General features: G+C 53.8%; 4 protein-coding genes across 4 annotated transcripts in view; 2 read left to right on the top strand and 2 right to left on the bottom strand.

The window, feature by feature from the left end:
• Positions 1-7,751, top strand: part of E2f1 (E2F transcription factor 1) — a 10,876-nt gene extending 3,125 nt beyond the window's left edge. Inside the window, exons 2-7 of the mRNA XM_023714954.1 lie at positions 3,118-3,262; positions 3,609-3,828; positions 4,738-4,890; positions 6,053-6,167; positions 6,260-6,482; positions 6,585-7,751. Coding sequence (XP_023570722.1) covers positions 3,118-3,262; positions 3,609-3,828; positions 4,738-4,890; positions 6,053-6,167; positions 6,260-6,482; positions 6,585-6,832 — 1,104 coding nt within the window. The 3' untranslated portion in view covers positions 6,833-7,751. The remainder of the gene's footprint in view (positions 1-3,117; positions 3,263-3,608; positions 3,829-4,737; positions 4,891-6,052; positions 6,168-6,259; positions 6,483-6,584) is intronic.
• Positions 7,752-10,003: 2,252 nt separating this feature from the next.
• Positions 10,004-25,116, top strand: part of Necab3 (N-terminal EF-hand calcium binding protein 3) — a 21,625-nt gene continuing 6,512 nt past the window's right edge. The window contains exons 1-11 of the mRNA XM_023714976.1: positions 10,004-10,136; positions 11,666-11,690; positions 13,006-13,114; positions 13,742-13,767; positions 13,953-14,050; positions 23,074-23,246; positions 23,488-23,606; positions 23,769-23,848; positions 23,952-24,005; positions 24,432-24,544; positions 24,703-24,780. Of these exons, the coding sequence (XP_023570744.1) occupies positions 10,026-10,136; positions 11,666-11,690; positions 13,006-13,114; positions 13,742-13,767; positions 13,953-14,050; positions 23,074-23,246; positions 23,488-23,606; positions 23,769-23,848; positions 23,952-24,005; positions 24,432-24,544; positions 24,703-24,780 (986 nt within the window). The 5' untranslated portion in view covers positions 10,004-10,025. The remainder of the gene's footprint in view (positions 10,137-11,665; positions 11,691-13,005; positions 13,115-13,741; positions 13,768-13,952; positions 14,051-23,073; positions 23,247-23,487; positions 23,607-23,768; positions 23,849-23,951; positions 24,006-24,431; positions 24,545-24,702; positions 24,781-25,116) is intronic.
• Actl10 (actin like 10) lies at positions 15,639-16,870 on the bottom strand. The gene has a single exon (XM_012514639.2). The coding sequence runs from the start codon at positions 16,852-16,854 to the stop codon at positions 15,706-15,708; it is 1,149 nt and encodes a 382-aa protein (XP_012370093.1). The 5' UTR covers positions 16,855-16,870; the 3' UTR covers positions 15,639-15,705.
• On the bottom strand, positions 19,697-20,884 carry CUNH20orf144 (chromosome unknown C20orf144 homolog). The gene is made up of 2 exons (XM_023714977.1): positions 20,692-20,884; positions 19,697-20,137 (listed from the first exon to the last, which is right to left on the bottom strand). Exons 1-2 carry the CDS (start codon positions 20,815-20,817, stop codon positions 19,721-19,723), a joined length of 543 nt encoding a protein of 180 aa, XP_023570745.1. The 5' UTR covers positions 20,818-20,884; the 3' UTR covers positions 19,697-19,720.

Genomic DNA, 25,116 nt, shown 5'->3' with positions numbered 1-25,116 from the left:
TTTTTTTGGCGGAACCGGGAATTGAACTCAGGCCCTTGTGCTTGCCAGGGAAGTGCTTATTCTACTGAGCCATCTCCCCGGCCCAATCCCAAGGCCTTTTGATGCAGCTGCATCTTCAGTCTTCTTTTTTTTTTTTAGTGGCTGGCTGGCAAGGCAGGTGGTCCCAGGGATTGAGCTGCAGTCCCCGCACTTGGCTAAGCTTCCTAAGCAGTCGCTTTAGAGTGCTGAGCTATCTTGCCAGCCCCTCAGCCTTTTTCTTGTTTGGTTTTTATTTTTTGAAACAGCATCTTGCTAAGTTGCCAGGTTGCCTGGGCTGGCCTCAAACTTGGATCTTCCTGCGTCAGCCTCCCTAATAGTTGGTATTGTAGGGATGTGCCACCATTCCCAGCAGTTCATGAGAATTTGTAATATAAGAATGGATTGGGGCCGGGGAGATGGCTCAGTAGAATAAGTTCCTGCCTGGCAAGTGCAAGAGCCTGAGTTCAATCCCTGGTTCTGCAAAAAAAAAAAAAAAAAAAAAAAAGAATGGATCATACGCACCTATTACCCTGTTATTTTGCTTTTCACTGTCTTTGAGGTTTTGTTGACCAGCCCTTTTTATGGCTGCAAGGTCTCTGGCACATGACATCTCTGCCCTCTGCATGCCTATAATTCTAGCTGCTCAGGAGGCTGAGGCACAATATCACAAGCTCAGGGCCACCCCGGGCAACTTAATGAGGCCTGTCTGAAAGTACAGAGGGCTGGGGATGTAGCTTAGCAGCAGAAGGCTTGCCTAGCATGCTCACGGTCCTGATTACAGTCCTCAGTACAACAAAAAAATATAAGTAATGGCTAAGGTTCCTGTCCAGAGGAAAGGGGGAAAGGTGGGCAAGAGCAATCCAGGAAGAAAGACTGCAGTGGTGCAGGATTAGTCTGTGGAGAAGCAAGGGCAGATGAAGGTAAAGGCATTAGGGAGCCAGAGGAAGGTCTTTGGCCAGGCCATGGCAACACTTGCAGGGGCACGACTGGTGTGGAAGACCAGATGGAGTGGGCAGCCAGTGTGGAGGCTGCAGGAAGTGATAATGGCAGGGTAACGTGTTTGTGGCAGCTGGATGCAAGGAGGGTGGCAGGTGGGCTAATGGGGTCCGACTAGGAAGCTTGTGTCCACAGGTGGGGGCAGCATTATGGTTCTAGTCAGGTGTACTTGTGCTGCCTGTGGGACTCACTGGACAGTCTCCATGCCTGAATGTCTGACCTAAGTCAGAGTTAAGGGTTGGGTTCCTGTGACAGCCCTACATAGGAATCCTGGCTATATGACCTTGGGCTTCAGTTGCCTTATCTGTACAATGGGGCTGTTAGTACACTGCTAGTCCATAGAATGGAGTCAGCTGCTGCCCTCGTTATAGATGAGTAGCTTAGTCAAAAACAGGAAGCGACTTGCTGGATGGACCTGTACACTCAGTGGCTTCAGATGTTTATTATGCACTTCCATGGGTCCTGATTTCAAGGGATATTTGGCTGTATAGTTCTGGCTTGGGGGACTCTGAGTTTTTTCTTTTCTATTTTTATGAATTTAGGATAGGATCTACAGGGTTGAATTTTTTCTTTTCCATTTTTTTTCTTTAAATTAAAAAAAGTCTATTTATTTATTTGGTACAGGGTCTCACTACATGGCCCAAACTTGGTTGTTGTTTTTTTTTAATTTTTATTTATTTGTGTGTGTGTGGGTGGCCAGCTCAGCCCACCAGGGGGCGGGGCTGGCTGTCATGTGGTGCTGGGGGATTGAACCTCGGTCCCTGTGCTTTGCTAAGCTTGTTCTAAGTAGGTGCTTTAGACCACTGAGCTATCTCACTGGCCCCTCAAACTTGTATTGATCCTCCTGACTCAGCCTCCCCAGCACTGGGATTACAGGCATGCGCCACCATGCCCAGTTTCAGTGGCCAGCAGGATGCACCAGAATGGGACTGGTGTGGCATGTGGTACCAATCAAGCCTGGGTCCTTACACTTGCCAGGCAGGCAATCAGACCATTGAGCTACCTCCCCAGCCCCCCATTTTTGTTGTTTGAACTTACTACTTAGCCTGGCTGGCTTCAAATTTACAGCCATACTCGTACTGGGATTTCAGCTATGTACCACCACACCTACCTTCAAGGGTCTTTTCTAAGATTGCAGCCAAAATGATGGCCCCAGCTGCAATCAGCAGTTATGACTAGCTGGGTGTGGTGGTGGAGGTAGGAGGATTGCAAGGTCCAGGCCAATTTGGGAAACTTGGTGAGATCCTGTCTTAAGATCAGCTAGGCAGTGTTCAGGAGGCTGAGGCAGGACGGTTCAAGGCCAGCCTTGACTACATAGATCTGTCTCAAAAAAGCAGAAAAGAAAAGGGGGGGGGGAGAGGGCTGGAGGTATAACTCAGCAATAGAGTGCCCTAGCTTTTGATTCTCAGTATGGGGGAAAAAAATCAGGATTAATGAAGGTGGAAGGCTTTGCTTCTTCACCCATGTTACTGTGGGAGTGTTAGTTCCTTGCATTGGGCCCATCCTTAGGACAACTTGAGCTGTCTGACCTGCCAGCTGCTCCTGCAGTGAGTGATCCAATAGAAACAGCCAAGAGGAGGCTCTAGCGCAATCTGGTCACAGCAGTTACCACATGTTTGTCCCCTTAAAGCAAGGACCTGACGGCCAGGGATACAGCTCAGTGGCATAAGCGCCTGCCTGGCAAGTATAGGGTCCTGAGTTCAATCCCTGATCCTCAAAAAAAAAAGAACAATAAGTAAGGGCCTATATTTAAGAAAAGGGTTAGCTCTCATCTTTTGAAGTATTAAAAGTTTATAGACATAGGGGTGAGAGAGCAGTGTAGGGGTGAGGAATGTAGTTCAGTGGTAGAATGTGTGTTTGGTGTACAAGGTCCTGTGATCCCTGTTACAGCCAAAACAAGTTTTTGCATATACATGTTAAAACAACTACCAGCCCCCAGCGGGGGAGGGGCGTGGTAGAGCTAGGGCTTGAACTCAGGTCTACTGCCTTCTGTTTGCATGTCCTGTGTGATACAGGTGTCGCTTCCATTCTGTGTCCCCAGGATCTCTCTCTCTTGTCTCCATGGGCACCCTAGTAGACAAATAGGCAGGACTCTCCGCCAAGGCTTCATGGCCCCACTCCCCATTACTGGGCGTCCTCCCATTGTGCCTGCTGCAGGTGAAGCGGCGGCTGGACCTGGAAACTGACCATCAGTACCTGGCTGAGAGCAGTGGGCCAGTTTGGGGCAGAGGCCGCCACCTGGGAAAAGGTACTGTGAACTTAGGCTGGACAGACCAAGGTTGGGGTGTGGACAGACATACAGACCTGTAAACTAACATCTAGCTCCATCAAGCCTGGGCCTGAGCCTGAACCAGGCTTCTGAGGGCCCAGCAGGGAGTGGGAATGGCCCTGGGCGGTGGGGAGTTTCCCTGCCAGAAGAGGAATGCTGTGGCTGGCAGGCAGTGGCCACAGGGCCTCCCTGCTTGGGGGCATCAAGGGGAAGGGACCATGTGATCCCTGCCCCCCATCCTGTTCTCTGCATTGCTCAGGAGGCAGATCTGGCTGAGGGTGGGGGTGGGTGAGGACCCCATCTTGCCTTCCCACCCCCACACCAGGTGTGAAATCCCCGGGGGAGAAGTCACGCTATGAGACATCACTGAATCTGACCACCAAACGCTTCCTTGAGTTGCTGAGCCGCTCAGCTGATGGTGTTGTAGATCTGAACTGGGCAGCTGAGGTGCTGAAGGTGCAGAAACGGCGCATCTATGATATCACCAACGTCCTAGAGGGCATCCAGCTCATTGCCAAGAAGTCCAAGAACCACATCCAGTGGCTGTAGGTACCAGCCAAGCAGGAGCGTGGGTGGGGGCTTGGGGCCAGGCAGAAGTACCTGCCTCTGCTGCCTGCATCCCGTCTTACAGCTGGGGAGACTGAGGCTCAGAGAAGCCCAGTGGCTTCGTGAGGTGATAGACCCTGCAAGGTACACAACATTGCTGGTGCAGTGCGCTGCACCTTTACATGTTCACTGCATAGCCACCCCCGGGTCAGGATAAAGAGCACTTCCAGGCCTCTTCCTGGCCAATGGCCGCCACTCCGGCTTCTGCCACCCCGAGATGTCTGGCACTGATGTTCATTCCTGATAGCCTTTGATTTGTTTTTCCCTCTCTCCCTACTTCCCAGCCATCCTGCTTCTCTGGGAGACACCAACCCTCCCTTCCAGTTTTGGGTGGACCATTCCGTTTGCTTTTTACTTGACAACACATCTCCAAAAAGATTTCTTTTTTTCAAGTTTATTTATTTATTTAGTGGGGGGAACAGCTCAGCCCACCAGGGGGCAGGGCTGGCTGGCATGTGGTTGGCTGTCACGTGATGCTGGGGGATTGAACCGTGGTCCCTGTGCTTTGCTAAGCTTGTTCTAAGTAGGTGCTTTAGACCACTGAGCCATCTCACCAGCCCTCGGAAAGGATTTCAAGTGTACACCTAATTACTGTCATCCTTTTAGAAAACTGTGTTCCACTCCTTGGCCTGTCCACACTGTCACCCTGCCCCGTGTAGGGACTTGTAGATGTTTGCTGACAGGCCAGGTTTGAAACCTGTGCCAATCTGATTTGGAGTCTCAGCTGGGTACCAGAGAGGGGAAAGGGCTTTCCTGGGGCTCACGCTGCAGCAGCAGCAGACTTTGACCTAGAGGCTGGAGCAGCTGGCAGAGGGACTGGGAGCTGCTAAATGCCCTCTCCCCCTCAGGGGCAGCCAGACTCCAGTGGGGATCAGCGGGCGGCTTGAAGGGCTGACCCAGGACCTCCGGCAGCTGCAGGAGAGCGAGCAGCACCTGGACCACCTGATGCGCCTTTGCACCGCCCAGCTGCAGCTCCTCTCCGAGGACTCTGACAGCCAGCGATATCCTTGGGTTGTCTGGGGGCCGAAGGGCAGTCTTGGCAGGTAGGGGCCGTGTCAGGTAGGACTGGGCCCTGGATTTGGAGAGGGCTCTGACTTTGGGTCCAAGTCCTGGCTTTATATCTATTTACCATGTGATACTGGACAAGTTACCTAACCACTCTGGGTGTCAGCTTCATCTACAAAAGGGGAGATAGTAATCTTAAATTGGTGCAGATTAAGTGAGAAAAGTTAGCCAGGTATGGTAGCCCACACCTATAATCCTAGTGCTTGAGAGGCTGAAGCAGGAAGATTTTTTTTTTTTTTAAGCAAGAAGATTTTTGGGTTTGAGGCCATCCTAGGCCATATAGCAAGATCTTGTAGTATAGTGCAGGGAGATAGATTGGTGGCACAGTGCCTGTCTGGCATGCAAAGTGCAAGGTCCAGGGTTCAGTCATTGATACAAAAAAAGCATGAGCTGGGCATTGTGGTACACATCTGTAATTCCAGCACTTGGGAGGCTAAGATGAGGATCTCTGCAAGCCTGGGCTACAAAGTGGGCTCAAGGCCAGCCTGAACTGCATAGTGAGACCCTGTCTCAAAAAAAAAAAAAAAAGAAAGAAAAGACAAGGGGGCCAGGAATATAGCTCAGCAGTATAGCACCTACCTGGCAAGCACAAGGTCCTGAGTTCGATTCCTGGTAGCAAAGAAAGGGCTGGCGATGCAGCTCTGTTCCCTGGGTTCCATCCCCAGTACCACACACAAAACAAATTTGAAACACACCTCTCAGTTGACACCAAGATCACAAGGTGCCAGCAGCAGGCCTGGAGTTGTGCAAAGCATTTCCCATGGGATTGTGATGGCAGCTATCACCAAAAGCTTGGAAGTAGATGGGCAGGCAGACACTACACAGGTGGCAGTTGAGGTTCAGGGGTATGAGTTTTTTTTTTTTTTTTTTTTTTTTTCCCGGAACCAGGGATTGAACTCAGGCCCTTGCGCTTGCCAAGGAAGCACTTATTCCATTGAGCCATCTCCCTGGCCCTGGTATGAGGTTTTGAGGACCACCTACATGCCAGGCCTTGGGGCTGGGGATCAAGAGGATGCATGACTAGGCAGCTGTGGGCCCTGTGTTAGGTATGTTGAGTAGTGCCTAGAGGGCAAAAGTTATGTCCTTGACTCTACCAACCCTGGCCTATGTGACCTGCCAGGACCTTCGTAGCATCGCAGACCCTGCAGAGCAGATGGTCATGGTGATCAAGGCCCCTCCAGAGACCCAGCTGCAAGCTGTGGATTCTTCAGAGGTGAGGCCAGGGGCCTGTACAGCCCAGGACAGACTGTACTGGGATGATGGGCACCTGGGCCTCAGTTTACCCTGCTTGCTGCCTCCACCCAGACCTTTCAGATCTCCCTTAAGAGCAAACAAGGCCCCATCGATGTCTTCCTGTGCCCTGAGGAGAGTGCAGGTGGAGCCAGCCCTGTAGAGCCCTTGTCCCAGGAGGCAGCTTCTGGGGAGCAGGACAGGACAAGTGGTGTTGTCACCCCAGTGCCACCATCATCATCCCCCCCCTCATCCCCAGCCACGGATCCCAGCCAGTCCCTGCTTAGCCTGGAGCAAGGTGGGTGAAGCCCCTCCTAGGTGGGTGGGCAGGCACACAAGGCGAGCCCCTTTCATCCCCACTGGGCCATCCCTGGCCTATGATGTGCCCCTGTTTCCCCAGAGCCACTGCTGTCACGGATGAGCGGCCTGCGGGCCCCTTTGGATGAGGACCACCTGTCCCCGCTGGTCGCTGCTGACTCACTCCTGGAGCATGTGCGGGAGGACTTTCCTGGACTCCTTTCTGAGGAGTTCATCAGTCTCTCCCCGCCTGAGGAGGCCCTCGACTATCATTTTGGCCTTGAGGAGGGTGAGGGCATCAGAGATCTCTTTGATTGTGACTTTGGGGATCTGACTCCCCTGGATTTCTGAGGGGCCCTGATGGGACAGGGTCTCCTGAGATACCCACCCTGTCTCTGCAGCCCTGGAGCCCTCTGCCCCAAGCCAACCTTCAACCTAATTAGAAAATGTAAAATTATATCTTCTTTCTCCAGTAGCTTCTAGCTCTGGGGTCTGGCTGCTGCCCAGAGGTCAAAGAAGCTAGGAGGGAAAGACTTGTGTTTGTGGTGTGTACATACATGCACCCAGTACCCCACACTTGTGTACCCAGGGTGTGTGGTGTGTGCACATGTATGCGCGCATGTTCCGGGGAATGAAGGTGAACACGTCTGTGCGTGCACTGCAGACACGCCCTGGTGTGTCCACATGTGTGCATGAGTTCATGTGTGTACATGGGGGGGCTCTGACTGCACTTTCGGTTTCCTTGCTCCAGGGGCCCAGTGAACCCCGGGCTGCCGCCTGCCCAGAATCCTGTGCACTGACCAGGCCAGGTGGGGTGGCCTAGGCTGGCTGGGCAGGACAGTGAGAGCACTTCTGTTTTAAAAGTTTTTCTGATTGAAGCTTTAACAGAGCGTTATTTATTTATCGAGGCTTTTTTGGCCAGCTTGGGGAGCAAAAGGTGGGAGGAGTGTGGTGCTGAGACTCCCACTCCCTATACCCCTGAACAAGGCAGGGGTCCCTCAGCTGTTCTTTTGCCTGACCCCAAAGAAGCTAATGCCTGACTGATTTATTTATTGGGAAAGGGAGGGAGGAGACAGACTGACAGCCATGGGTGGATGGAGGGGTCGTCCCTTCCCAGAGGGTCACTTCAGGGCCCCAGCTGCTCCTACGATGGACATGAGATGGAAGAGGTGAGTAGGGACCTTCACAGACAGGGTGGGCAGCAGGGGCCCCTCCTGTGGTGTTTGAAGCCACCCCCCAACTTGTTGCTCTGCCCTACCCTCCAATCTGCACTTTGATTTGTCTCCTAACAGCTCTGTTCCTCCTGCTTTGGTTTTAATAAATTTTGAAGATGTTTAGGCCAGGTGTGGGGACTGTACTTCATGTCAGGTTGGGGGAGGTAAGATTGTGGGAAAAATGCCCATTCTCCACTTCCTCTTCCCTGTGCATGCTTGTTTTAACCCTGTTGGACTCTCAAGACCCCAAGAAAGGAGGGTTTTGTTATCGTGTTTCTCATCTTGAGCCAGTAAATACTTTTTTTGGTCTTTTTTAAAAATTAATTTTATTGAAAAATAGCAATGAGATAGTTTCAAAACAGGTTAGTAGGATAGTTACAATAATTAATACATTGCATATTGTCTTCGTAGTAGTTATTCATAGTACAAGATGCAGACATGATATCCTGTCCAAATTTTTTGTCTTTTTTAGACAGGATCTTATTATGCAGTTCAGTCTGGCCTTGAGGTCACTTTGTAGCGCAGGCTGGTCTTGAACTTGCAGTGATCCTCCTGCCTCAGCCTTCTGAGTGCTAGGGTTTCAGGCGAATACCACCACACCCAACTTCAGTAAATATTTTTGTAGAAAATCAGACATGGAGGGGCCAGGAAGATGGTTCAGTGGAATAAGTACTTCCCTGGCAAGCACAAGGGCCTGAGTTCAATCCCCGGTTCTGCAAAAAGAAAAAAAAAAAAAAATCAGACATGGGACCCGGGGAGACAGCTCACTAGAATAAGTGCTTGCCGGGGCTGGTGAGATGGCTCAGTGGTCTAAAGCACCTAACTTAGAACAAGCTTAGCAAAGCACAGGGACCGAGGTTCAATCCCCCAGCACCACATGCTAGCCGGCCCCGCCCCCTGGTGGGCTGAGCTGGCCACACACACACACAAATAAATAAATAAATAAAACAAAAAAATTTTTAAAAAAAGAATTGGTGTTATAGAAACTAAAAAATTAAAAAAAAAAAAATAAGTGCCTGCCTAGCAAGCGCAAGGTCCTGAGTTCAATTTCCGGTAATGAAGAAAAAAAATTAGGCATGTTTCGAAGTTGCACAGAGTAACAGGTGAATGTCCATTTCCAGCAGCAGAGTACCCTGCTGTCAGTGTGCTTTTTCTTCCAGTTGTTGCTGTGCATTAGCAAGCATGCTACACATGCATAGGCTGTATCTGTGAGGGGTGCTTCCCTTATGGGGGAGCACGTGTGCCCTTCCCTCATGGAGCTCTCTTGGTCTGATCTGTGCAAATGAGAGGATCAGGGAGAGCTTCCGACTGAGCACTAGGCGTAGTGCGGATTCCTAGAGGGAGACGGAGCACAGCAAGCAAGCAAGTGGACAGCAGAGCAGGCCTGGGAGCCTGAGCGGGACCAGTGGTGGAGCCCGACTTGAGCAACAGAATGGTGTGAGGGGAGGAAGGAGACACGTCTTGGGTTTTCAAGGGACAAGGAGTGGGGGGCCGGGGAGATAGCTCAGTAGAATAAGCGCTTCCCTGGCAAGCACAAGGGCCTGAGTTCAATCCCCGGTTCCAACAACAACAACAACAAAAGGGGGGGGGGGGACAAGGAGCCTGTCATTTCAAGTCAGGCTGAAATGACAACTTCAGTTCAGTCTAAGCCAGGTGCGGTGCGGTGCGGTGCGGTGGTGGACACCTGTAATCCTGGCACAGGGAGGCTGAGGCAGGAGGATTGAAAGTTCAAGCCCAGCCTGGGCAGCTTTGTGAACTTGTTAAATATATAAATAAACAGTGGGAATGTAACGGTGTCAAGGTCCTGATTCAATCCCCACTGCGGCAAAGATTCAAGCAAACACGCTCCTGTCTGGCTGCAGTCCTGAGGGGTTGAGGTGAGGATCAGAATGGGAGGGAAAGCAAAGAAAGCTGAGGTGAGTTGGAGACGCCAGAGCCCTGGAAGTAGGGAGACCTGGAGACCTCGCATAAGAAGCCCTGTATTTTATATGGGCCTTCAGAGCCAGCTCCTATTTTAATCCCTTGCAGTTCGACGCACTCCCACCCGGCAGAGACCAAAAGCCCAGGGGTAGGGAGGGACCTGTGTTTTGCCCATCCACAGCCCCGTGGGGGAGTGATCCTTGCCTCGCAGTGGTTGCCCCTCCGGGGGTGCTCGGTGGAGACACCAGCTTCGGAACTGACCCCTGGCAGGAGCCCTAGGGGGCGGGGTGGGGGCGGGGTTTGTCCAGGCCGGGCCAATGGGCGCACGCCCCTCCCCCAACGGTAGGTCCCCGGCAGCGGCATTTGGCAGAGAGAGCTGCGGCCGCGGAGCACCAGGCGGGCTGCGTGCCATGGCCTGTGCCGGGCTGCTCGCTGTGTGTCTGCTCCGGGCCCCCGCGCCCCCTCCCCCACGGCCCCCTCCGCCCACCACCGGGCTCGCCGGACACGCACTCTTCCAGGACGTGAGTGGGGCGCCGGGGTCGCTTGTCCCCCTGTGTCTTGTCTGTGCCTCTCGGTCTTTGGTCCTGCGCTCGTCTCTGGAGCTCTGACCCTAGCACTCTAACCCTGCTCTCCATCTCAAGCGGTCTCTCTGGTCTTGATCTCTCCGCTGTATCCTCTGTCCTGTCCTGTCTCTGCCTCTCTGTGTCTCCTCTTCTCCCTGCCCCAGTGACACTGCCCCTGCCGCCGGTGTCCCTAAGCCCACCCCATCTGTGTGGCAAGTGGGGGCGGGGACCGGCCACAGCACCCAGCATCAGTGGAAGCCCCTGCATGTGGCAGCCCCAGCCGGGCTCAACAGGGCAGCTTAGACACAGGTCAGAGCCTTTCCTGACCCAGTGCCGCCCCCAGAGCCTCTGCGGGTAGATCCAGGGGCAGCAGAGTCCTGCAGCTGGTAAGGGCTGCCCAGGCTTCCTTGGGCTCAGTCTCCTCCAACCCACGGAAGGTGGCCCTGCGGGCCCTGAGTTGCTGTCCCTATTTCTGCCCCTCAGGCCCTTCTGTCTCCACTCCAGAGGTCTCCGCCCCCTTTCTACTGCCCCCAGTGACTCAGCACCTTGACCACAGTCCAGCCTGGAAAGACAGGGAAAAAACTCAGTCCTGAAAGGCTCTGTCCCACCCAGGTCACATTTATAGGCAGGGGCAGGCAGTGGCCTCAGGTGTCATCATTCCCAGCTGAACAGTCCTGTCCCTTCACTGTGTCCATCTTTCCCACCCAGGCCTGGCTGGGCTGCTGTGTGATCCCAAGCTAGTGTCAGACCTTCTCTGAGTTGGTGGAAGGGCTCCACGAGAGGGTTTGGACTCAATCTGCAGCTATGAGGGTGTCTGTCCAGGCTTCCCACACTTCAGAGCACCTGGGTGTCTCTGGGCTTGACTGTGCTCCCCTCTGCCTTTCCTTGCCTTTCATCTCTGCTACTCTGTAAATTGAAACTTTGACCCTTGGCTTCTGCCATCCTCGTTCTTTGCACACCCATGCACATACATCTGTACGTGCACATCTGCCCAAGGGCCTCACTCATATTTGCCTGCTTAAGAATCCCAGTCCTGAAAGGGTTCACCTCAGGCTTCTCCCTCTTGTGCTAGTGGGAAAACTGAGGCACCCCAAAGAAAGAACTAGTGCCTGACTGCATGGAAGGAAACAGTGCAGAGAGGGCAGAGACTGGGATAGAGCCTGGACAGCCACACAACAGAGCTGGGGTGCAGGTCTGGGGGGCCGCCCAGGGTGCTCATACTGCATCTTGGCCCATCTTCCCAACCTTCCTCTCACTGGGCCTGGGCCAAGGGCTGATGCATCAGGCGGGGCTCAGGCTAGACTATGGGGGTGGGGTGTGGGGAGCTGCTTGGAGCTCCATGGGACCCGGCACTGCAGGAGAAGAGAGGCAGTGCCAACCTGCTGTGTGTGCTTCCTGCGCCACCCTTGCTGGGAAGCTCCTGCAGGGAGGCCAGCTGGGGCTCAGGTTCCCCTCACAGCGCCCTCTAACACTCATCTGCCCCCTAGGTTTTCCGCAGAGCAGACAAGAATGGTGAGTGTGGGTGTCTTCCTTGGGTCCATTGGTGGGGGTGGAATTAGGGGTGGGCAGAGGAAAGTTGAGGTCTTGTGGACCCCACACAGGGACATCAGCCAACGTGGTGTCCTACCCAGAGAAACCACTCTTCTTACCTGAGCCAAGTTTGGCAGAGCCAGGAGCAGAAGACATGGGGTTTGGCCCCAGACTGGAGATAGGGTCTCACCTTCTCCATGTTCCCTGGCATGGGGGTCAGGGGGCTCCTGTATCCAACCTCCTCTGTCCTCACAACAGCTAGCTAGGTTGGAAGTCCTTACCCATTTTCCAAAGGAGCAGCGGCCCAGGGAGCTGAGGCAAGTTGCCTACAATCATACATCCTTTAACTGGGGAGTGTTTGGAACCCACATCTGTGTGGTAAGAGCCCATGTATGAAGGGCTTGGAAGGGTGGAATAATGGAGGTCTTGTGAAGTACTTAGGTTTCCAGAGGCCTTCTGAACTTTTACAAGACCCACCATCTGCAGGCTGGTGGGCTTGGAGGGCATGGTAAAACCCAGCCTGGGGCAGGGGTAAAGTTGGAGTCAGCTCCTCCTGCTGGGACCTAGCAGGCAACAGGTTGTTACCCTGGAGGACCCAGAGTAGCCCCTTGTGCAGCATGGTCTCAGCCGGAGCAGCTGGGTGTCCTACTGCTCACTTAGGGTCTTGAGACCTTGTGCTTCAACCTCCTGAAATACGGTCATGTTCCAACTCCCTACCTCTTCTCCTTGGGTCTCTTCAGATTAGTGCGGACTGTTTGTCCCCACCCAACAATGGGGTTCATGCTCTCACTGGGCAGTCTATCCGGGAGGCTCACACCTTACACACCCCCACCCCACCCCCACTTTGAGATCTTGCCCATCATTCAGAGTAAATCCCATGTGTACAGCCTCTTGCAGAGGCTGCTGTGATGATAACTCATCTGCCTCCCTATGGCTTCTCTGCAACACCCGTCGGTCTCAAGCATGGCTGTCCCTCTCAAGTCCTCCTTAGGGAGGCCCTGCCATGCACAGGCTATGTCACAGGCCATGTTCATTCTTTTTCCACTGGCAGCATTTTTGAGTCCCAGGCTCTAGTGCCCGGCACAGAGTGGGTTCTGTTTCCTTCAGCAATTCCTTTGGGGACTGCAATTTTTCTGTCCTCAACAGCCAGGATACACACACACACACACACACACACACACACACACACACACACAGAATCCCATCCTACCGGGCTGGCTGTAAGACGCCGGGGGCTTGTGGGTCGGGGAGCAGCCAGGAAGGGCTCAGGATACCGACTCTGCCCCTGCTTCCCCAGACGATGGTAAGCTGTCCTTTGAGGAATTCCAGAATTACTTTGCTGACGGGGTTCTCAGCCCAGGGGAGCTGCAGGAGCTGTTCAGCGGCATTGAAGGGCACCCCACTGAGTGAGTATGTGTGCAAGAGAGCAGGCTGAACTGGGGAAGGGTGCCAGGCCAGGCTGTCCCGACCCCACTGGCTCTCCTGCTGCCTCAGTTCTTTTCAGGATGAAGGGTAGGAGACAAGTACCAGGGCTCCATGCCAGCTTTACCCACCCACCCACCCTACCCTAGCATCAGCTTTGCCCACTAGGCTGCTTCCAGCTGGGGCCCCAAAATAGCCAGGCCTGAGTCACCACCCATGGCTCAGCACCCCCTTCCTCCTCCCTGCAGGAGCCAGAGGATTCCTGGGGACAGCTGGCCCTGCCTCCGCCCATGGGTGCAGGTGCACGCGCACACACACACACACACACACACAGACACACACACACCTTCCATGTGCTCCCACATCCACATATCCTGACACAGATATACACACCTCTCCTGTGCACACAGCTGAGGACACTAGGGCTGGCAATCAAGGTTCCCAAGACTTGACTGGGTTATCTGCAGTGCTTTCTCCACCCCTCAAGCAACCATCCCACCAGATAACTTGTCCAGCTGAGCTGAGAGTTGAGTGGTGCAGATATTAGCTTCCACACCCATTTGCCAGGCCCAAATCGCAGGCTCTGAAAGATACCTTTTCTTTCCCTGCAGCAATTTAGAAACAGAGAAACTATGTGGTGAGTAGGCCCACAGGAGCCCTCCTGTCTGGGAGCCCTGGGCTGGTGCATGTGGTGGGGAGATGGGACAGGGTGGGCCAGGCTCAGCAGAACAGGCCTGCTGGCAGCCGTGGCACCCCAGGGGAGCTGCATTCAGATTACAGAGGCAGCAGGGCTACACCCTCCAGTGCTGCTTCTGCCCACAGACTACTTTTCAAAGCACCTGGGTGTCTATCGGCCTGTGCTGGCTGCGCTGGAGACGCTGAACCGAGCTGTGCTTTCTGCCATGGACACCACCAAGCTGGTGAGTGGAGGGGCTGTGCAGGAGACCCGCACCTGTCGAGCAGAGATGTGGAGCTAAAAGCAAAGGATCAAAGGCCAAGAGCTCCATTTTGTGGTCCTGCCCCTTTTAACCTCTCTGGGCCTCAGTTTCCTTATCTGTAAGCCAGGGATAATAATGGAGCCTACTTCTTCCCTGCTCTCATGACAATTAAATGAAAGTAAAGGCAGGGATTTTTGTGTGTTGTCCTCTGCTCTGTTCACAGTGCCCAGAACAATGCTGGGACAGTAGGTATCGCTGTTTTGGTCCTTGCTGTTGGCCAGTACCCCAGCAGTGAGGTGTTGTGCTGACAGATCCACAGCCCGTGGTGGTGTGTGCTGGTTTGGGAGGCCTTATGGGGCAGGGCCTGACAAGGATAGAAGGGAATGTGTGATGTGTGGAGACCTATGTTTGTGAAAGTGTAAGACAGTGCCAGCAGCCAGGGCTTTGGGTCCTTGTGTGGTAACTTCAGAAAAATAAGCCATGTCCCTTTTGACAGTCCTTCTGTGATTTGGTTTTCTGAGACAGAACCTTACTGTATAGTCTAGGCTGGAAGTGATCCTCTTGCCTCAGCCTTCCAAGTGCTGGAATTACGGTGTACACCACCACACCTGGCTGCCTTCAGTGTTCAAGAAATGTGTCCACTTCTGTGTGCCTCATAGCTCATACAGAGGGGAAAGGGAAGGATTTTTTTTTTTTGGTGGAGGGGTGCTGGCTCAGGCTGCCTTAAGGGCAGGTCTGGTAAGGCAGGTGGAACTGGGGATCAAATCGTGGTATCCTGGGTCTGACTGTGTTTGCATGAGCAGGCATTTAAACAACTGAAGTAACCAGCAGGCCCCTGTTGAGGGGAAGGGAACAGGGAGCAGGCCCAAGGCAATGTGATCCTATTTTATGGGGAGAAGGAAACAGACCCCCAGAGTCAAAGGCCTCCTGAGCACATGGTAAGCATGCAGTGGGCTGGGCTCCTCCTACTTGCTTTCACATGCAATGCAGAAGTTTTTCCAAGGCTTGTCCTGAGATTGCTCAGAGCCCATGCCTGTTAAAGTAGGTGCTTAGGAGCCTGAGAGAAATGGCCTGCAATTTGAAGACCAGTTGGACAATTTAGCAAGACCCTGTCCCAAAATAATGATTAGGAGAAAAAAAAAAAAAAAAAAGCTGGGCATAGTGGTACACACCTGTAATCTTAGTACTCTAGGAGGCTGAGGTAAAAAGAATGCAAAGTCCCAACCCAACCTAGGCAACTGAGAACTTGTCTCAAAAAATAAAAAAGGTTGGGCATGTAGCTCAAGGCCATCTGTAGTAGTGCAAAAAGAATAAAAATAATTGAAGATCTAGTTCAATGGTGGAACACTGCTAGGGGCCTGGTCTTAGGGGTGCCAGCTGGACTGGCATTTTTTAAACTGGCAGTGATTGAGGGGATTCTGACCCCAGGTCAAAATGAGGTCCTAGCCCCTCAACCACATGCTCTTGGTGCAGAAAGGGATATGGGTGTGTGTGACTCCCCTACACTCAAACACAGAAGACTCCAGACACTTGAGATTCTTTTATCTGGTGCTGTTGCTCTGAAGAGCTGCAGTTCAGCCTGGAGCTTCTGTCCCTGCGGTGTTCCCTGGTGGCACTCTACCCCCCCAAACTTCCTGTCAGTTGAACACTTTGTGCACCAGCCTGGGGCCGCACTCCTGGTACATGGCCCGAGTCATCCAGCCGCGTTGGAAAGAGTGCAGGGAGGCCGCCATGGAGCCTCCAGTCCACACAGCCATGCCGCGCCCAGACTTTGCCACCAGGTGGGGCTGTAGGGCCGAGTAGCCGTGCCGTCGGCACTGCGCCTCCAGTTCTAGGTTCAGGCGCTCAGCAAAGCCGGGAAAAAGCGTGGAACCCCCAGCCAGTACCACGGTGTCGGCCAGCCGTTTCCGGAGCATCGTGGGCATCTTCTGCAGTGCCTGGAAGGCCAGCGTGGGCAGCCCTGGCTCAGCTTGGCCTATCAGCCCCGGCTGGAAGATAGGTTCCGGGCAACGGAAGCGCTCGCTGCCGAGGCACACGGAGCTCCCATCTCCCATTCGGAAACTGGCCGGATGGTGGCGGGCAGGGTCACGGAGATCGCCCTCAAAGTCCAGTGACACGTAGCAGCAGCGCTTCTTGAGCTGTGTTATGGTCTTGCGCGGCAGGCCCTGCAATCGGAGGTCGGGACACGCAGCCACCAGCAGCTCCCGCAAGTAGCGTGACAGGGTGCTGCCTGCCACATCCAGGCGGAAGGTGGCCTGCAGCCACGAGTGCCCTGCGTAGACAGGGGTGGCGTGGCACACGCCCGCTCCCGCCTCCACCGCCAGCCCGCTGAGCGCGCCGGCCGAGCAGAGCGCCAGCAGCGCCGTGCTGGCCACGTGGCACGCGGGCACCGCCAAGGCCTCGAACAGCAGCTCCGCCACCTTCTCGCGGCCCTCAGGTGGCGCCGAGGGGGAGTCGCTTACCAGCACGGGCCACTGTTCCGGGCACACCCGCAGGCCCCCCACCAGCAGGCGCTCCCACAGGCTCTCCAGCGCCTCCCAGTCCACCACCACGCCGTGCTTGATGGGATGTGCGCGCGCCACACCACCCGCCAGCTCGCAGCCCGGCTCGCCCGGCAGCACAGGCCGATCCCAGCTGGGCACCAGGCTGGAGCTCTTGAGCACAACGCGCGGCTGGGCCTCGCCTGCGAAGCCTGCTTTGGTGAAGCCCGAGCCGTGGTCCACCACCACCGCAATATGGCCCAGCGAGGGAGGCCGGCTGGCCCGGGACACAGACGCCACCTTCATGGTGAATGCCCCAGCGACCCTCTCCTAGGCCTATGTCTTTTGCGGGCTGGATTACACCCCCTTCTTTTGACTCTGCCCTCTGGCCGCAAAGCCCCGCCTCTCCCAGCTGAGCGGCCCCGCCCCTGGCTCCAGGTTCTGTTGGCCGGTTTCTCTAGGTCTCCAGGTCCAGCAACCTTCACAGGGCTTGCCTCTGCCTGCACCCCTGCTCTGTCCCCTCACGCCTTGCTGACGCTGAGGACAAAAGGGTCAGACCAAGTCCTTTTCGGTGTGGACAAGCAGCTTGGAGAAACAACTCTGGAAGTGAAGGGGCCTTGTGGTGAGGCCATCTGGACGTACATATGTCCATTCCCCTTGGGCACAGCCCTTCCTTAGGCGCCACAGTCCCCTGTGTGTCTCACCTAATGCTGATGAAGCGGTTCCTGGTTGTGGAAATGGAATGGGACTGTCAAAGAAGACAGAACTTGGATCGGATTCATTGTGACCTCAGTTCTCCACACTGCAGATGCTTCTCCCACAACTCCCCCCCCCCCATAAAAACTCCTTGGACCCATCGTCCTCTCCACAGATGTGGGTACTATGGTTGGGCCTCAGCTTCTCAGGAAATCTAGTCCGATTCTTTTTTTCTTTCTTTCTTTCTTTCTTTTCTTTCTTTTTTTTTTTTTTTTGTGGAACCGAGGATTGAACTCATGCGCTTGCCAGGGAAGCACTTATTCCACTGAGCCATCTCCCTGGCCCCTCAGGTCTGATTCTTAACCCCAAACTGCTTTGGGTTATCTGCTGTCCTTTGGCTGGAGGTTCCATCCTTCTACTCTTAGTGCTGAAGAGAAGGCTTTTATTCACCATCTATAGCCTTCAGAGGACCCCTGTGTGCTCAGCACTAAGAGGCTCAAGCATCCTACACAGAATCCCCCCTAACTGTGACTCACTTCTGAAGCTCACTGCCCAACCCTGAGCTTGGAATTCTTCCTCTGTGCTGTTTCTTTCTCCAAAAGGTGGTGGTAACCCTCACAGGAAAGAGGCCACTGCTTGTCTCTGCAGAGCGTCATTCTCTTTGGACCCTTTTAGTTAGCAATAGAAGATTCAGCTGCACAGGACGTAACTGCAGGATTGGGAATCCAGGTGTGTTTGGCTTTGCATTGTGGGATTTTTGTTTTTGTAGTTTTAGAGATGGAACTCAGAGCCTTGTGTACACTGGGCAAGTACTTACTGTGGCTGTACTCTCAGCCCCTCCATTGTTTTTCTTTTTCTTTTTTTTTTTTTTTTTTTGCCGAACCGGGGATTGAACTCAGACCCTTGCACTTACCAGGAAAGCGCTTATTCTACTGAGTCATCTGACCAGCCCCTCCATTGTTTTTCTTCTTCTGAAGACTTAGCTTTGGGGCTGGGGAGATGGCTCAGTAGAATAAGCGCTTGCCTGGCAAGCATAAGGACCTGAGTTCAATCCCCGGTTCTGTAAAAAAAAAAAAAAGACTTGGCTTTACTCAGTGCATATCCCAGTATAAAACATGGTCTCTTTCAGCTCCTGAATTGTGGCCACAGGGGAATAGTTGACAGGGCCAGCTTGGGCCAAGCATGCACAAATGAACATAGTTACCCTGATTGTAATCATGTGGAAGGGCAGGGCCAGGAATGCAGCTGAGTGGTATAGTGACCACCTGACAAGTGAACATCCTGAGTTTGGTCACACACACACACACACACACACACACACACACACACACACAAAATGCAGACAGGACATGCCATAGGTGACTCCTCAGCCAACTTGATGGCAGCCCTTTGGAAGAGATGTGTTGAATGACAAAAATATATTTTCAGCTAGGCATGCTGGTGGATGCCTATAATCCTAGCACTCAGGAGGTTGAGGCAGGAGGATATCTGTGAGTTTGAGGTCAGCCTGGACTACATACTGAGAGCCTGTCTCAAAACACAAGTATTTTTAGCAGAAGCTGGTCCTGTGACTGGTGCGCTGGGACCTTGATCCTGCTGTCTGCCACAGAAAAGCAGCTGCCCATTTGGCAGGGCTGAGATGCCTTTGTGGGCTGGAGCTGGATTTAGGATGCAAGCTCCTGCCCAGAGTGTGCTGGGGACTTCTCGTGAATGATGTAGGGAGTGAGCCTCACACTGGAGACCCAAGTGCCAGTATGGCCAGAGGCAGGGATAAGGGGGCAACCAGTGAGGCCCTAGGTGGGGAAGACTGAGGCAGGGAGCTGGGTCTGCATCAATCAGTAATATATTTGAGCTTTTCCCTGAAGACAGGGAGAATTGGTCAGACTCCTGAATAGGACTGTGAACTGCTCTGGACAGATAAGTGATTTAGAAGAAGCCTTTAGCTGAATGTGGGTAAGGGGATGGACAGGACAGGTCAGGAGACACGTGTGGAATTTGACCAGGTGCCTTGAAGTCTAGGAGGGCTGAGTGCTTACAAAAGCTGTCCAGGCCACCTCATCCCCCACCTCTCTGACCAAGGGATCTCTCTCTTCCCCAGGACAGTGCCTATTTACCTGGGACCCTCTTGCCTAAGAGCGGTATCTGAATGCCATGTCCTCTTGGACATGTCAGGCCTTTGCTGAAAATGGGTCTCTGCTCAATCGACAAGGCTATGTTGGTTAGAGCTCATTTCCCTTGCTGGCAGTGTCTGATTGGCCTGGAGTGTTAGGGAGACAGATGCTGGTTCTCACCTTGCCTCACAGGAAGGAGAAGCCAAAGGCAGCTCTGGCTTCACTCCACTGTTCTGCCAGCGATCGGCCCCATTCAGCCCTCCCTTGGCCGGGCCTCAACTTTGTCTCCACCCTGACGGCCGGGACAGAGCTGACAGAAGCCAGGTTGCTTTGCGCTCTTTATTAGGCTGGACCCAGATGGCCACTTAGGGCCGCGAGCTAGTGCAGTGCCGCCTCAGCTTGCCGTGGTTGCGATCCGCATCCGCCTCTCTTCGGGTCGCAGGAAGCAAGAACAGTCGCTGCGGACACCGCTCGGGCTTTGCCCCCGCCCCCTGGACTGAGGCTCCGCCCCCAGCCCTGGCCCCGCCTTCAGCGCGGCGTCCTTCTTCCAGCCTCCGCGCGTCTAGCTGCAGTAGCAGAACTTGGACCTCCAGCTGGCGCCTGTGCGCGCGCTCGCGCCGATCGGGCCCATCGCCTGCTCCTCTGAGCATGGACGAAGCCCGGAGGCTCCCCCGGACGCCAGTCGCGTCCTCATTCGGTTGCTGGGCCCTCACACCGAGACCCGCCGCCGCCTCATTCCGCTGCCGCCGCTTTTCCAGAGGAAAAATCAGCACGATCTTGGCCTGGAGTTGGGCGGGATATGAAGAGGAATTACCCGCTTGGAGCCCTGGACCCAGGACCTCCCCACCCTCCTCCCAGTGACCCTAATTGGCCCAGAACTAGATGCCCTGTTTCCGGCACTCTCTCGTTGGCCTGCCCACTATCACATCAGTAAAGCACAGCCTTCCTTGCTGCAGGTCCGTGCCTCCTGGAAGCCCTTTTCTAGCCCAGGCTGACCTATGGTGGGTATCCCTATTGGAGACAAAGTGTGAGGGAAATCGCTGTCCATAGCCTCGCTGGTATCAAGTGAGCTGCTTCCTCATGCCTGACCTCCAAGCACAGCCTAGCCTGAGAGAGCTGCCTTCCTCCTGCCTCCCCACGTGGGCCCCCAAGTCTCCTGTGCCTTCTGATTCCTGAAATCCCTTTCCTCCCTTCTTTTAGGACCCAGATCCAGACCCAGACCCATATAGGCTCTTGGGACACTCATCCTTAAGGGGAGTCCTCTAACCCTTCTCGTGTCTCTGGGCTGGCCTAGACTCCAGCATCTCAGGGCAGCCCACCCCCACCCCACACGCACATTTGGCTTCTTCTGCTTGAAGTGGCTGAAGGACTGTTGCCCCTGGGCCTTGTCCGGGTCTGGCGGCCTCTCCTTGCAGGGCTGCTTGGGCGCCTTGGTCCTGTTATGAGAACTTCTGTTTCCCATTGCAGGGTCAGCTCAGGGGCCACGGCCCGTGGTAGCTGTGGCTCTGCCTTGTGACTGAGGCCCTGTGTGGCCTGTCTTGGGAGGCTACATTATGACATCATCAGTTTGGATTCTGAGCTCCTCACAGTACCCAGGAGAATCTTGGGTTCCTTTCACTTGTGACTTCTCCTGGCCTTGGTTTCTTAGTTGTACAACTGGGCTAATAATAATCATAAATGAAGCAGTGCCTATAAAGTATTTAGGGTGAGCAGAAAGAAATTTCTGTGACTGACTGGGATTTGAATCCTGGCCCTGCCACTAACTAGCTGTGTGACCCTGGGCAAACTGATGAACCTCTCTAAGCTCCAGTCTTCTCATCTGTAAATGGGGTTATGGCTCTTGTAAATTAATTAATTAATTAATTTATTTATTTATTTTTGCGGAACCAGGGATTGAACTCAGGCCCTTGTGCTTGCCAGGGAAGCACTTATAGTAAAACTCTTTTCTTTCTTTCTTCTACATTTATTTATTTATTTATTTATTTATTTATTTATTTATTTATTTATTTTTGGCTGGCTCAGGTTGCCCTAAGGGCAGATCTGGTAAGGCAGGTGGAGGTGGGGATTGAACTCAGTATCCTGCGCCTGACTGCATTTGCATGAGCAGGCGCTTAAACAACTGAGCTAACCAGCAGGCCCCTCCTTTTTTTTTTTTTTTTTTTTTGAGACAGGGTCTTGCTATGTAGTCCATGCTGACCTTGAACTCATTTGCAGTCTAGGTTGGCCTCCAATTTGTGATTCTCCTGCCTCAGCTTCCTGAGTGCTAGAATTACAGCTGTGGCCCAGTATAAGGAGGATTTTTTTTTTAGTTGGGGGGCTGGCTCAGAATGCCTTCAGGGCAGGTTTGGCTGGCTTGAGTTCCAGGGATCGAACCACAGCAACCTGAGCCTGACTGCTTTGTTGAAGCAGGCACTTAAAGAACTGAGCTAAGGGGCAGGCCCTCTGTGGCCCAGTATATTAAGTGAAATTATTGAGACAATGACTTGCAGAGTAGGTGCTTTGCCAGCCAGATTGTTTGGTTGCAACAGAAGCTGATTGGTCATTTTAGGCAGAAAGTTTACTGGAAGGATTTCATTCATATGGAAATCACTGGTCTGAGAATGATAGGACCCAAACTCTATGCTGTCTGTCAGCCTATAAACCTGACTCAGGGATCCTCTGCTAGCTGAGAGGAAGCAGGCCATGGACAAGTATTTAAGCCCTTGAGGGCTGAGGACTCCCATCCTGGGTTGTGTGCATATGGTTGGGGGGTGGAATCTCAGAACAGCTGTGACTGAGAGGGGCACAATGGGGCGGATTCCTTATTAGAGGTATGTTTGACAGTATAAATGACAGAACTAGCCATAGTGATGCATACCTGTAATCCCATCTACTTGGGAGGCTGAAGGGAAAATCAGACGTTTAAGCCTAGCCTGGGCAATTTCATGAGACCCTGTTTCAAAATGAAAGGGTTAGGTCACAGCCCTGCCTAGCATGTTTGAGGCCCTGGGTAGAATCTTTGTCACCAAAACCAAAAAAGGTGACAGACAGTTCCTGTACAGAGGCCTTTGTGCCAGGCACTGGATGGCATCCTAGGAATTGGGTGGCAGGGCTTCCAGCAGCTCAGAATCATTCTTGCTTTGCAGATGAAATGGCAAAAGAAGGTATAGAGGGAGTTGAGATGGGCAGAACAGGTCCTGGCACCTTGGAGGGGTGGTACCGTAGGCTGGGGTCATGATGGTATGTGGACAGTGATGTGATGGTCCTGTGTCTATACCTCCTAGCAAAAGGCACACAGTTGATGTTTGTTGCATGCATGGGTGGATGGATGGATGCATATATAGATTGTGAGTTTGGGAGCAGCTTTTAGGGGTGGGACCATATCATACCCTCATTTTGCATGAAGTGTTATAACTGGCCCTTAAAGACCCTCTAATCACCACCCCACCCAGCCCTGGCTAAAGCTGAAGGTGGTAGCTTCAGCAGAGAAGAAAATTTGAGGTCCAAAAATGCCATCATGCCTGCTAACAGATGCTCCCTGTGGGTTGGCCTCAATGCCAGGGAGAGAGGCCAGGCCTCACCAAGGAGGATCTGAGCTCCCCTTGCCCATCACACTGCAGAGTCCTCTGGCTGTGCCACATCTGCCCTGACCTTGTCCACTGCTGCTCCCTCCAGGGAGCAGCTCCCTGCTCTGAAATATGCTTGGGCAGGGAGATGCTGACCAGCCCTGTACCCCTAGGAATATGAGCAGGCCTCCAAGGTGGACCAGTTTATGACACGCTTCTTGCTTCGGGAGACGACCAGCCAGCTCCAGGCTCTGCAAAACTCTCTGGAGGGGGCATCGGACACCCTGGAGGCCCAAGCCCGTGGCCCATCCTATGACAGGACCTTGCCGGCCTGTGGGTCCAGAGTGTAAGTGCTCATTGTCCCTTATTCCACATCCCTCTGTGTCATCACAAGCTATAGTCCGACCCTGGAGTCCATATCAGGCAGGGAGGCCATGAGCAGGTGAGCAGGGGATGCTGGTACAAGGCTGGGACTCAGAGTCCCAGGAGGCCTGTCTTGCTCCCCTCAGGGCAAGTTCTCTCCTGGGATACCAGTTCTTGGTCTGGTAGCTCTGGGGAGTAGTGGACTGACCTTCCACTTCCCTTAGGTCAAATGGAGAGAATGTGGAAGTGCAGAGGAGGCCCCGTGGCAGCCGGCGGGCAGGACGAAGGGCCCTAAGGAGTGTCAGCTGGTCACCCACCTGTTCTCCTGGCTCTTCTGATATAGGTGTGCCTGTGGTGGGGTAGGAAGCCTGACTGAGGAGGGTCCAGGGAACGTGTTTCCCACCCCCCTCCCCCAGGGCCTGATCCTCCTTGGCTTCCTAGTTTGTCTGGAGTCCTCTAGTCTCAGGGGTCCATAGCTGACCCTCTTCCTGGAACCTATTCCTAGGGCAGAGCTCAGAGGCTGTGATGCAGTGGCGGCTCCAGGTCAACCGTCTTCAGGAGCTCATAGACCAGCTCGAATGCAAGGTGGGTGGCTGTGTGGCCAGTGCCCCTTGGAGAGGACCTCCCTGACATCAGCCCAAGGCAGGCATATACTGGGGTCTCAATCTATATTCTGTGTCCCTCACAGGCTCCCCGGCTGGAACCTCTGCATGAAGAGGACCTTTTCAAGGGTCCTGACTCGGTGAGCTCGGGGAGAAGCAGGCTGATGGCTGCCAGGCCCCTGTGCTCAGCCAGGCGAGGGGCTTAGGGTACCAGCAGTGTTCATCTGCCCTGTCACCAGGTCTTGCAGGCAGGGGCTGGTTCTGGTCCTTGCTCTGAGGCCCTGCAGAAATCACAGCCCCCTCAGGGTGTCAGTTTCCACATCAGTATATCTGAAACCTGGTCTGGGGTAGTAGATGGAGGCTGGAGAGGACAGTGAGGAGTGGTAACCTATTGCAGAAGAGCTGGACAATGGCTTGATTAAAGCAGTGACCTTGGAGGGAGGGATTCGTGATACTGGGGGCTTGTTGGTGGCAGGGGTTGACCCCAGGATGGGTCAGATGTCACGAAGGGTAAAGTCGCCTCTCATGCCTGCCCACCCCAGCTGACTGGCCACTCCTCTCCACAGTACATTCTTGTGGCCCAGCGGCAGGTGCAGGTAACCAAAGGCGCCCTGCAGGATTTCCACCGAGCCCTTTGCTGCTACGTGGACTTCACTAGGGCCCAGAGCCATTGTCTGCAGTGAGTCCCCAGCTGTTGGTGGGGTGGGTGAGGTGGGGAAGGTGAGCAAAGGAGGGTGCTGGGCTGGACACTCTGGGCCAGGCTCCCATGAGACCCTGGCAGGTGGGCAGCAGTGGAGACGGCCCCAGCCTGGCCTGGGCATCTCTTTGGCTCCACAGTGTGTCTGCCCATAAGATGCTGGACAACACCTCTTATACCCTATATGAGTTCTGGCAGGATGAAGCCTCCTGGAGAAGGTATGTGTGTGTTTCGGGGGTCCTACAGTGGACATGAGTATGGGCCCCAGAGTGTGTTGTGCCTGGTTCAAGTCCTGCTGTCCTTCTTACTAGCAGTGTGACCTCAAATGAGTCACCAAACCTAGCAGAGCCCCAGGGTCTGCTTTTCCACAGTGGGGGTGATAACAGCTAACCGCTCGCAGACAGTCTAAAGTAGACTGAATACCAGCCAGGCGTGGTGGTGTGTCCCTGTAATCCTTGCACTCTGGGAAGCTGAAGCAGGATTGAAGTTTTAGCACAGCCTGGGTAATTGAGCAAGATCCTGTCTCAAAAAAGCAAAAAAAGGACTAGTAAAAA

Source organism: Octodon degus, unplaced genomic scaffold (assembly GCF_000260255.1).
Source record: "Octodon degus isolate 3935 unplaced genomic scaffold, OctDeg1.0 scaffold00037, whole genome shotgun sequence".
In the NCBI taxonomy this organism is placed as follows: Eukaryota; Metazoa; Chordata; class Mammalia; order Rodentia; family Octodontidae; genus Octodon; species Octodon degus.
This window is presented reverse-complemented; position numbering and strand designations above follow the sequence as displayed.